Raw genomic sequence first — 12,994 nt, 5'->3', positions numbered from 1 at the left:
GAAAATGCGAGCGCCGATCTAGCCTGTAACAAACCGTTTCAAAACTAAAAGGATGCAGAAGGGTGCATTAGGCAGTCGGTCGCTCGATGACAGTCAGAGTCCTGGTGCAGCACGGCGTCGAGGAAAGTTGAAGCCGAGCAAACACACAACGCGAACGAGTGCACAGGCCGTGCTGTTTGGTGACGGCCGGATGCACGAGGGTAGCAGACCACATCACTCGTCGGCCCGACCGGATGTCCCGACATTGAAATACAAGCGAACCCTTGCTCGCTCTCTCCTTCTCATTCTCTCTCGGGGTTGCTAACCCCGGTTCGCGTTTACTCATGCTCTTCTCTTTCCTGTCTGCTCGAGTTAACGCGAGCCGTTGTATCGGCCGAGAAATCTTGCTGCGAGTCATCCTGACTCCCGTGAACTTGTTTAACAGAGGATCGAATAGCTTGCAGAATTACTATCGATCCATGAGGTTGTCGATTGGCTTGCACGAAGGGTGAGCTTGAAGAAAGATGAACATTTCATCTATGTACCAAGCTAACGAGTCTACCTAGTCACTTCATGGCATTTTTAATAGCGCGATCAATTAAATCGACGACGTTATAAGTATACATGTACTTAAAGTATATTTTAAATTCAATTGTTAAAGCATCTAGCTATTTCTATAATAGGTACTGATTATTATTGCCTCGAGTTTTATCTAAAATGGCGCTCTTTCATTTCGCATCATTGACCTATGGAACGCGAATATCTGTTCTTACAATGGGTTAATGAAAAACAGGAAAAAACTGCGTATTTTTAATATTTTCTTGTGTTGTTGGCAATCAAATTTTCGCACGTAACGAACCAGCCACTTATCCTGCCACGTGGACAACGTATCTCGAGGAAAAGGGCAGGGAATCCAATCGCAATAGAGTTAAGTGTACCAGAGTAAAATCTAGCCGAGGCACGACCTCGATTACTCGCTGAGGATTTGTTACGGTCACCTTTTCCGTCGTGTTTCCTTCATCGATCCCATGGAATCGTCCTCGACTCCTTCTTCGTTTTCGATTCCCCTGAAAGCCAGCTACATTCTCCCTTAAACGTTGAAAGAACGCCACGGACATTTTGTCCCTTCAGCCTCCTTCGGCGACCCGATTTTTCCGACCTCCTTTTTTCTCCATCAAACGAAAGGGATTTCCAATTGTCGCATTTATTCCGCCTTCGATCTTCCTTCGGTTAAATTACATCTGTTTGAACAAACCTGTTATCTTGTTGTTTGATTCGAATTGGATATATTCGATATATTTTGATTGTAACTTTCAAATAAAGAATTTGTAAGTCAGTTTTGAAAAATTGAATTAGACGCAATGGCGTGTTTATCAGAAAATTCTTAAACTAACAAGATAAATATCTTCGTCTATCCGCACCTGCAATTTTATCTGTTATCACCGAATCACCAAGGTCGATCGACCAAATATAATATTCAAATGGATCCGATAACGGACCACTTCTCGATTATCTGGTCAACGTGTAAACAGATAAACAAAATATTGTAGAGCACTTACTTGCTCTACAATAATCATGTTATCGTTCCAAACAATCTGACCAATCGTACTTTCCATCGAAAGAAAGTTTCGTCTAATCAAAGACGAGTCAACCCTTAACTGCGAACACATTTTCCTAGTTGCTTCTTGTTTCGTCGTGAAAATCCTCAAGGTCGTTACGCCAACAACGATGAGCCGAAAAGGCAGGCTGTTACCACCATGTGCTGCCATAATATCGAGCTAAAGTTTGCCTGGTTAGCGGGAGAAAACAATTTTGAACAAGTTGAACGTCGAAGAAGCAATTGTTGTCCCTCCGAAGGACAATTACGGTGCCTTTGAGAGCCACTATCAAATATCTCTTACTATCTTTCAAAATATTACCTTATTATTGTCTATTTAAAACGAGAGACAACGATGTCAATGAATTTCTTTCTAAAGAGTTTAATTGAAAGGGTGAATTTTTGATAGAAGAAAATCTGTCTATCGTATCATCCAATCTTACACAATATATTTACAAGCTTAGATCAAAGAAAGTAGAGATGAAGAAGCACAAAAGATTTCATTAAGCCACCTCTAGAAGAGGTCTTAGAAAACAACATGAGAGTATCAGCATTTCACATCTGAATAATCTCTCTTAACCTTCATCCAAGTAGAAATCAGATATCTAATAATTAAATTCTCGATTGTTTTATTTGCATGTTCGTCAAGATATAATCTTATCGAAAATTCATTAACAGAACGGGTATTTAAAGGACCGAAACGATTCAGTGTCATTCATTCAGTGAGATCCACTACCAGAAGCAACATGGTGAGTAAACCAGAACAATTGAAATTATTCTTAAATATTATAAAATCTTACTATTTACTGCTGGTCTAGCTTAATAGCTAGACATCTTTTGCATTATTACCTGAATATTCGAGATTAAAATTTCTCCATTCTTTTCGTTCGTAGATGAAATTCGCATTCGCACTCGTCGCAGTCCTGGCTTTGGCCAGCCCCCTGCAAGCTTACAATGTTCCACGTACAGGAACCGGTGTCCTGGCTGACGACTTGCAGGAGTTCGTCGATCTTGTGCCAACAAAAGAAATAAAGAATATCGTCCTTCATTACATCGCCACTGACCGTGATGTCCAATCTGTGTTAAAATTCGTGCACTCCGAGGAGTTCAAAAAATTGGTCGTCGAAATCGAAACCATGGCCGAAATCAAGAACATCATGAACTTCATACAGAAAAATGGACTGGACATCTACCAGATGGTGAACCACGTTAACAAGTTCCTCGGTCTCGCACCATTGACACCACCAACCAACGTCCGAATGGTGAGGGCCGCCGGTGGAATCCGCGGATTGCTCGACGAGGTTGAGGCCCTTGTACCCAAGGAGAAGGTCCGGGAACTGTACAGAAAGAAAGTGGCTTCATCCAAAGCGTTTGCTGATTTAGTCGCTCAATTGAAGTCTCCGGAATTCCAGAACGTCGCCAATAAATTGTGCGACAACGCTACCTTCAAACACGTGTTGGTCGAAGCCAAAAAGGCCCAAGTCGATGTCGACGGTTTGGCAAGATTAATCGAGTCCGCTTTGGGCCTTACGCTCCCCTGCAAACCATGAAGAGACATATTTACTGATGCTTACTGATAACCTTAATTGATTTAATTATATGCAATAAATAAGTGAAATTATAATACTTTGTTTAACATCTTTTTATCCTCTTCTTATCCTTCCTTCTATTTCACTGATAGTATTTTTACTGATCGATTTTAAATAAATTATGTGAAATAAATAAGTAAAATTATAACATTTTTTTTATCATTTCTTTGTCCTCTTCTTATTCTCATCTTGATCAGAAGTAAGTTTGAAAGCGTAACATTTAGTGTGCAGATGATGTAACCTGAAAACATTGAAAAATGTGAGCGACAATTAGAATGTGAGCAATTAGAAATATATTACAGTAAAAGCTGAATAAGTATAAGAGAAATTGCGACCCAAACATTGCGTACATATCCAACCGAGGTGTCAAACAATGGCGGAGAGAGAGAGGTCCAATGATCAAAGGAAAGAGCCGACACGTATCGGTGTGTCTAATACTGATTCAATGATAAAACTCTTTTATTTTTGACTTTTCTTAAATGAAACGTACTAGTGCATTGGTGAGATTTCTCTGATTGAAATGATACCAAACACGATATAGTTTGAATTATAATTACTTGCTAAAATTGATGTTAAAAGTTGGTGAAAAGCCAGAGAAATCGAAATTAAAACATTGCACATACTCAGACGAGGTGTCGAATATTGTCCGAACATTTTGCACATATCCACGTGAGGTGTCGATTCTACGTCCATACAGTTAGTTACTCCTTACATTCTGAAGTATGACAAATTCACACATACAACTCGCAATCTAGAGATTCAGGGTTCAAATCCTTGGTTATCAACATTTTTTTTTTTTTAATGACAATTTGTCGCTTTTTGAATAACTATTACATAATAATTATCATTAAAAAAAAAAAAATTTTTCGGAACCAAGGATTTGAACCGAGGACCTTCAGATTGCGAGTCATGGATCCGCTCCGTGGTTAAACACATGACTCACAATCTAAAGGTCCTTGGTTCAAATCCTTGGTTCCAAAAAAATTTTTTTTTTTAAATGATAATTTCTCTTTTTAAATAATTAAAATTCTATATAATTCTAAACTAAAATTCTATATTCTATTTTGAATAACTTAAATTCTAAAAAACTTTGTACGTAATTAATTATTAATAAATGCAGTGATTATAGCACAGCAGTAATAGCTATTCAAAAAGAGACAAATTATCATTTAAAAAAAAAACTTGGGAACCATGGATTTGAACCGCGGACCTTTAGATTGCGAGTCAATCGTTTTACCACAGAGTTAACCGTTTGTATGTGTATCTGTCATACTTCTCAATATAAGTAGTAACTAACTTTAATTATTAATATCTTTTAAACAATTAGCCGTCTGCCCACAAAACGGGATATAGGTGTGTTCAACTTGATGAGCTCTACAAAGCTCGGCAAAGTTTCATTAATAAGTGAGTGTAACACTTGGGTAGTTCTCTGTATCAGAACCTTAAGACCTAACTTTGTTAGTTATTTATCTAGACTTGGCGATATTATCAAGCAATCGAGTATCTATCGATGCTCTTATTGAATTGATTGAAGTAAATAATGAAGCGGCGAATATCTTACTATATATATATGACATGTATATAAAAAAATATGTTGATCAAAATAAAACAGAATTTAATGATTTATTCATAAACTAGATATATTCGATGACATACATGGTGTCCGCGCTAAAGTAGCGTTTTATTTCGTAACTATTGATGAAAAAAAATATATTAGTTCCATTTAAAAAATGAAACTTGACCATCATATCTTTTAAACTCATAATGTAAATAAATTTTCGTTCACGCCAAAACATAGACCCCATTATACCGTGCCATTTCCATATAAACAATTTTTCGTGTTATCAATAGTTATGAAATAAAACGCCTGTCACACTTTAGCGCGGACACCGTGTATGTAATAAAGTAACAAATGAAAAGTATCTCTAACTGTGATTCAGCTCAATAATATACTCCTAAATAGGATTCCTAATCTTTCATCACATTCAAAATTCTGAATCCATAGAAATGTTGTGACAATACAAAACAAATGTTAATTAAGTGATTAATTATTTATTACCCAATGCAATTTTGTCGAAAATCAACGATGTGATTCTGATTTTTTACTTTTAGAATATTAGAAAATGGGACGAAAGGAATTTGAGCAATATTTTGATGATAACTCTATGATTATCTGTTATATACTCATCACATGTCAATACGATATATCGAGATTGTATTACCTATCAATGCGACCACACAGCTGACAAACTTGTGTTTATTTTAACCAAAAAATTATTTGTATTGAGAAAGACATTTGAGAACTAGCAATTTAATTCACAATACCGTGCGTTAATTGCTAACTTTGAAAATATAGAATATATTCCATGACAATGGGTTAAAATTTTTAACGATTGCTTTAGAAATTCGTAGGAGTAATTCATTGTCAGATGAATCTATTGTTTCAAATAAAAGTGATTTTTCAATATAGCTTAATTAGTGCATCCAAAAAAAGAACGGAGCATTAATTATCAATTATTGTTTATAGCCATCATCGAGATACGGACAACATACGATATTTTCACCGGGTATTCCAATTTTTCATTGATTATCATTTACAACCTACTTTACTGATTAATATCCACAGGTGTACACAAGATGAAATCTTATCATCCTCTCAGCCGATTCTTTGTCATAGACCATGTTCTTTTTCAGGGTATAAATTAAGAAGGCGAAGCAGGAGTTAACAAGTAGCAGTCCAGTATTACTACAGCAAACAAGGTAAGCCACTCAGCAACATCTATTATTCTTTCTAATTATTAATTATGAAATTTCTCTAAATTTGAACGGAGTTAACTAAGACTTTCTATGACTTTCATTTTTATTTTGGCAATCTTTTTTTTGCTAATCTCCGTGTTAAGTTATTTTTTCTAAGTTCTCATTAATCGCTTGCAGATGAAGTTCTCACTGGTAGCACTCTCTGCGGTGGTTGCCTTCGCAACCGTCAACTGTTATCACCTGCCAGCATTCGGGGAAGGTCCCCTCTACGAAGACATTCAGTATTTCGTAGACATGATCCCCATGGATAAAGTAATGAAAGTGATTGTACAGTACACCATCAAGGACTCCGAGTTCCAACAACTCCTGAAATACATGAAAACAGACGACATCAAGCAAATGGTGAATGAAATCGAGGCTATCCCCGAGTTCCATACATTCGCCAGCTACATGAACAAGCATGGAATCTACATGTATGATGCGTTGAACAAGGTGAACAAGGTGATCGGCCTGCCATCGTTCCAGCCCATACTTGTTGAGAAAGAAATCACTGGAGGATTGGCTGGTCTCTTCAACGACGTCAAAGAACTGATCTCCTACGACGACATCATCCATGGTTACGTTTACAAGATGAGGACATCCCAAGAGTTCCGTGATTTCGTCGCCGTACTGAAATCCGAAGGTAACCAGAACTTCGTTAACGCGCTGTACAAAAACCAACGTTACCTGGCCTTCCGTGCTACCCTGGTCAGCAAGGGTTTGGACATCACTCTGGTTGAAGATGTCATCTTCACTGTCCTTGGTATCGAGTTCCCAGTTTTGAACACCAGCTACGCCTTGTACAGCACACTATCCAAAGACATCCAGGACTTCATCGACCTGATCGATATGGACAAGGTTGTTGAAATCGTTTCTACCTACTTGGATGATGACCAGGTCCAGGAAAGTCTGAAATACTTCCGCAGCGAAGAGTTCCACGTACTGGTACGCAAAGTCGAAGCCCTGAAGCCCTATCAAAATTTGGTTCAATACTTACACAACGCTGGCCTAAACATACACGGCCTGATCCAGATGATCCATAAATTGTTCAACATGGAAGACTACGTTCCACCCAGTAGCAACTACTTCAGCTTCTTCGTTAACCGCGGTGGTATGAAGGGTTTGATCGATGATGTGCTCGATTCACTCCCCATGGATAAGTTCAAGGCCATGTTCGAAGAGAAGATGAAAACCTCACCGGACTTCCAGAACTTCGTTAAACAAGTTCAGTCCCAAGAGTTCGAAGAGATTGTTGACTTGATCTACAGTGAACCCATCTTTCTGGAAATGAGACAGAAGGCGATAGAAATTGGTTTAGACATTCAACGAGCGAGAAAAGTTTTCGAAGAAATCGGCATTCTCCTTCCCAGGCCATCTTACTAATTATAGATTTATAACGATTCGTTTTTACCGAATTTAGATATGTTATTCTCTAATGTTTAATAAATTTGCTTGTTAATATATCTTTCAAAGTGTCAAATTCTACCTCAAACCCTATAACAACAACCGTATTTTATAGGGGATGAAAAAGTTAGAAGAAATTAGAAATTCCTCTTTCCTCAATTTTCTCTCGAATCGATTCATTATTTAGAGTTTATATTTAATTTGATATAAGTTTTGAAACAGTGTCCTGTGAAGGTTGAACCCATGGTATTTCAATATTTCTCGTCTATCTTCTTCAATACGTGCCCCTATTTCTTTTATTCAGTCTACCATCATCCCTTGATTCTTCGGTTTTTCTTTCCTCACCTTGGATATTTCTCACTCGATCTCATCAGCCTCGTTCCCGAGCGGATGCACGCACAAGCGCACGCTTCTTATAATTTTCTATTACGACACGCCAATAGCGAGTACCGAGGCTTATTAAATTGTAACAATTTTAATTAGAGAAGCAGCGTATAACGCCTCGTTTCTCCCCCTTGTTCCTTCCTATTCTTGGAGCAGAATCGACAGAGCCACCCCCGTAGTTGCGAAGACGCGTTGCTTAAGACACCCCTCGGTTTCCTTTTAAAAGTTAGCGCCACGTGCTCGAACACAGTCCTCTTTTATTTATCAAATGGCCGCTACCATTGTAGACCATTCTCTGCACGCGGCGCCCTTTTCCTTTCTCCTTGGATCAGCGAAACTTCCGACGCGTTAACGAATCGCCCGTTTCGACGACTGGGGTGAAATTGATCAGCCTTCGAATAACTGGACGGATTTACGATGTTCTTCCGTCATCTGTTAGAAATATTTGTTGGTCCATTTAAGAAATTCGTATTTCTGGATCACGATTGATCCGACATCGATGTTTGAATGATCAGCGACGTCGTTTCCCAGGTGCGATTTTCCCTAAGCTTCTAATCAAATGGATGTCGATAAATTAACTGTCGATTAAAGACAATATCAATGATTTTTGTCAGAGCAATTGAAAGAAAACGTTGTTATCGATTTATCGAAGTAATCAGTCTGTAGCTTCAAAGATAATAATTGATTTCCTATTGTATCGACATAAAAAACAAATTCCTACAATAAATTAATATAAAATTGTAATATGAATAGCACTTTTCTTGTTTAACAATATGAAATATAATCTTTGTATCATAATTGTAATATTAATAGTATATACCTTTGATTTTCAACAGAAAAGATAGATTCTTAAATTGTAACACTGTCGATAAGTTTACCTCTCCTATTTTGTTTTGTATTTTCACATTATAAAAGGCTGACAAATTATCGGAAAACTATAATTGAATCTCCTAGGGCATCGTTGAATTCGATTTAGACCGGCGCGAAACGTTAAATTTATATTCAATCAGTGTATCAGCATGGCTGAATAGAGCGACATTATGCAGGCGAGACATTTACATTATTCGTCAACTGAAATTTGTCAATTCTTTTAATGATAATGATGTAATAATTTGTGCGGCTGTATATAGAGGGCACCACGGAATTGTGTGTAACAATGCTTCCAATATTGTTATCGGTATCGAAAACAGCTATCAAGCTGATGATTGTTTCGATTTGCCGTGTCGTATACACAAGCTCGTTTCCATTTACTTCACGGCTGAATAATTACAACTTTATTTGCATCTAAATTCGAAAAGTAATTGAAATTTTCATGACATGTTTCAAGAATTTTATTTTATCAATTTCACTAACTTCAACAATTGCAATTCAACCAGAAGTAACTTAGATATTTCGAATTGCTAACGTGGTTCTCCTATTTCTTGATTTAATTAATTTCGTATCGCGGATAATCCTCGTAACAGAGATCATATTAAAAGCTTATCAATCAATATTATTGATTTTATAAAAACAAGATTAATTTAACGTTTTTCATGTACATTTTTGTTATCTATGACGAAGAATATCTAGTAGTACTACATATCAGTCACGTAATATTGACAGATTACGTGGAATATCTGAAGAGCAACAACAATCTATCAAGTACGTAAAACTCTGTCTCTTTTTATTTAGTTTCCTATCTTACAGTAAATAAACATGTTTAATGACGAAACGAATGATATCCTCGTTTGTAGTTTGTCTTTTTAGAAACAATAAATCATAGTGGTTCAAATAATAATTTTTTCAAAATGATTTAGGAATCATACCATAGGAAAATTACGAACACGTTTCTTATCGTAGTTTTAAACCTCTTTAGCTATGTAAATAATTAAGAAATATGTAACTATCAATGTTACACCTAAAACTTCATTTGCTTTGTTCTATTCTATGAATATAGTGAACCATCCATACTAATTAATCATTATGTTGACTTCACGTCGCTCCAGGAAATGTGAGATGGAGCGTCATAGTAATCCTTAAACAGGATCCAAAAAATTAAATTCTTTGGAGTACAACAAATATAAACCTGTTATCGTAATTGTTTCACATAATTAATATAAATTATTATACCACGATATTTTGACAAGAAAAATGTTGTTTTGACTGCTTAACCTGTCTGGTGAACTTTGTTCAAGGATATATAAAACAAATTTGGAAAGAAAAATATGACGGCCATGGAAATTTATGCAGATGCTGTATACAAAATCTTTCCTTCTCACGTATCTTAAATCCCATCGTAAGTAGTTCACTAATTATGTATTGAGTAAAACTGAAACTTGGTCATTTTTTTTAATTAACATTAAACTCATCGACATCATGTTGCTTTTCTAAAGCAAGGAAACACACCTCCAGGTTGAAGATATCCACTTAATTTGAAGCATCCAAGTCGCACATAATTCCCAGACAAGATTACAAAATGATTTCGCACTAGAGACGTATCAAGGATCAAGGATCTTAAACGAGGACAAAAATGAACCCACACATTATGATCGCGAGCGTGATGGCCACTGCTTCTGTCGCCCTTATCGGATTTCTAGCCTACAAAATCGGATTTCGATCGAACGATTCATTTAACTCGTCGCTTTTGAACGACGATAGCTCTCTCGAGGAAGATCTCAGAGATATCCTTGCGTTCGTGCCGTTTAACGAGGTGAAGGAGATCGTTGAGAAATATATGAAGTACGATGCTCAGATCGGGGACACCGTGAGTTTCGTGAGCGATCAGAAGAGATTCATCGTACGAGAATTTCAGAGAATGCCTCAATTGAACAAGCTGATCGTGTCTTTGCGACAAGACGGCCTGAACGTCGATTCGTGGTACGAAAAAGTTCGAAGTTTTTGGAAAACGTCGCCAAGGTTCGTCAGAAACGATCCCAGCATCGCGAAAGGCGGCTTGACCGTCATGATCAACACCACCCTGAATACTATACCACTGGACGAGCTGCACGAGTTTCTATTACAAAAAGTGAAATACTCGAGAAGCTTTCGTAGATTTTTGCAAATGCTCAAGTCAAAGGATTTCAGGGACTTTTGCAAGGCTGTCGAAGACAATGCTGTGCTGCATCATCATTATTTTTGGGCTAAGGAAAGCGGGTTGGAAATCACGTTCGCCATCGAATTGTTCACCGAACTGCACACTTATTGCACGCAGACCTTGCTTCTGCAGGGTTAGAAATTCTTGAAGATTAGTTAAAAATTAACATTTCGATGATTGAAATATACTATGTGGATCATTTGTGATGCTTTATGATAATTTATATGAAAATTTTATTGACAGTGAGAAGAAAGGAGTTAGTTGGAAATTACATTAAACACTGAATTTTGATTGCAGATAAAAATTTAATTATATTTGATAATCATATTTGGTTTAACAATTTAACATTTCATCTAACTTAGCAGATACTTGCATCTGAAAGTTTACTTATTGAAGGGTGTCAGCATTAAGAAAATCGCGTAGTAATGTTGGAATGATTCCTTATCTAGGCCGACTTGTTCCGCGCGATTTTCTAGTTTCAAAAGGAGTTCACTCTGCAACATGGAGTTGTAGAAATTTACGAATTCAGCGCTCGTGATCTTATTAACCAATCCTTTGAATGCTTCGGAATTGTCCATCTTTTCCTGCTGCACATCCATCATCTTGTCTACGGGAACTAAATCAAGGATGTCTCGCACGTAACCCGAAAGTCCGCCGATGATAGCACGCTGGGGCCCTGCTAGAGGCTTGAACGGTGGTATATTCAGAATTTCGTTGTATTTGTTTAACAAACGATAAATGTCAAGACCGTTAGTTTGTACATAGGCCATCAGTTTCTTAAATTCGGGCGCTCCTTCCACTAATGCGACGAATTCTTTCGAATCCTGAGATCTCACGAGTTTCGTCATCAGCTGGAATTCCTTGTCCTGAGCTGCGTACGTTCTCGTAATGTCTATCAGCTCGTTCAGTGGGATCAGGTCAAAGATATCTTGAAAGTCCTTAGCCAGCTCACCCGAACCAGTGCTTGGCATATCGTAAGCGTTCAGTTGACCGGCCACGGCCAGAACAGCCAAAATTGCTAGAGTGAATTTCATCTGAAAGAAAATTATTTCGTTAGTTCTTTGTCTATTAAATAGGTAAGATGTTATGGCACGTCGGCGTAATCAAGCAAAATATGACACCGCCAAACGAATGGCAGCAAAGGATTAAAGTTAATTGAACGTTCGATCGAGAATGGAAAATCCATGCGTTGGTGTTCGTTCGATGGAACATACTTTCGAGATCGAATTATTCAGTCGGCGAGAACGGTGCTGTATTATCCCGTAAATTGAATGTCGCGTTGTATCGAGCCGGCGGCAAAATCAAACGTGCATTTACGCACTTTGCGAGAGTAACAAAAGCGGTGCGTGCTCGACACGCGTCTAATGCAACCCGTTAACAAAGCGATTCAATTATTCTAACGTCAGTTCATTGAAACGCGAAGCTTTCTTCAATCACGTTCGAAAGTTTTCGTTTGAAACGATTCAATCCTCGAGTATTCAATTATTTTTCACGTTTTACCTTGTTATTTTCGGCCTTCTTGGATTCTTCAAGTTCGACGATCGTATTCAACGGTTACTGCTCGATCGTTCTCCGTTACCTTTTATATATAATACATAGACTGATACAAAATCAGTACCTATGTAGTTACGATAAGATTAATTGAATACGTCGAAATGGAATTATTCTTCTTTCGATTACTCAACGGAAATGTGGAAGGGGATAATTAAGAAATTACTTTGTGATACATACTACGTGTTTACGGCGATTAGCGTCTCACGTGGTCTTAATTAATTGTCCATCGGGATTCTAAGAATCCTGGTGAAACGTAACGCACCGCGTGCGTGGTAATTTCTCTTTTTTTATGGTTCTCCAAGTTTACCCAGATGAAGAAAATTTATGTATTTCGTTATACAGCTTTGCATAATATACGACCTTATTATATCCCATCAAAGAGAAACATCTTGGAAGGAAAAGTTTCGATGGACTAACGTAACTTGCTTCGGAAGCTTCATTAAGAAAGACGTAAAAACGTAACTCTACAAAGGAAATGTTTATCAATGAATGATGGCTACCTCGTTACTTTTTAACAAGACTTTCTTTTAACCACCGACCACATTAAACCCGCAAACCTTCATTGTAAGCTGTTTATTACAGCCGTATTGCGTGAATTGCGGTTTCCATTGTAACTCT

At 37.4% G+C, this 12,994-nt stretch overlaps 2 protein-coding genes across 2 annotated transcripts; one reads left to right on the top strand and one right to left on the bottom strand.

Moving 5' to 3' along the window:
- Window positions 1-2,469: 2,469 nt before the first annotated feature.
- LOC114880084 lies at window positions 2,470-7,424 on the top strand. The gene is made up of 4 exons (XM_046285970.1): window positions 2,470-3,100; window positions 5,792-5,847; window positions 5,899-5,925; window positions 6,100-7,424. Exons 1-4 carry the CDS (start codon window positions 2,470-2,472, stop codon window positions 7,342-7,344), a joined length of 1,959 nt encoding a protein of 652 aa, XP_046141926.1. The 3' UTR covers window positions 7,345-7,424.
- A 3,683-nt stretch (window positions 7,425-11,107) lies between these two features.
- On the bottom strand, window positions 11,108-12,430 carry LOC114880133. Its single transcript, XM_029195790.2, has 2 exons — window positions 12,323-12,430; window positions 11,108-11,856 (listed from the first exon to the last, which is right to left on the bottom strand). The coding sequence occupies exon 2, from the start codon at window positions 11,854-11,856 to the stop codon at window positions 11,206-11,208; it is 651 nt and encodes a 216-aa protein (XP_029051623.2). The 5' UTR covers window positions 12,323-12,430; the 3' UTR covers window positions 11,108-11,205.
- Between the last annotated feature and the right edge of the window lie 564 nt (window positions 12,431-12,994).

This window comes from Osmia bicornis, chromosome 5 (assembly GCF_907164935.1).
Source record: "Osmia bicornis bicornis chromosome 5, iOsmBic2.1, whole genome shotgun sequence".
NCBI lineage: Eukaryota > Metazoa > Arthropoda > Insecta > Hymenoptera > Megachilidae > Osmia > Osmia bicornis.
This window is presented reverse-complemented; position numbering and strand designations above follow the sequence as displayed.

Coding starts and splice junctions, on each gene's coding strand:
- LOC114880133 (XM_029195790.2), bottom strand. CDS start 11,856: ATGAAATTCACTCTAGCAATTTTGGCTGTTCTGGCCGTGGCCGGTCAA.
- LOC114880084 (XM_046285970.1), top strand. CDS start 2,470: ATGAAATTCGCATTCGCACTCGTCGCAGTCCTGGCTTTGGCCAGCCCC. Junction 3,101..5,791: donor ATTAATCGAGTCCGCTTTGG/GCCTTACGCTCC, acceptor TAATATCCACAG/GTGTACACAAGATGAAATCT. Junction 5,848..5,898: donor GATTCTTTGTCATAGACCAT/GTTCTTTTTCAG, acceptor GTTAACAAGTAG/CAGTCCAGTATTACTACAGC.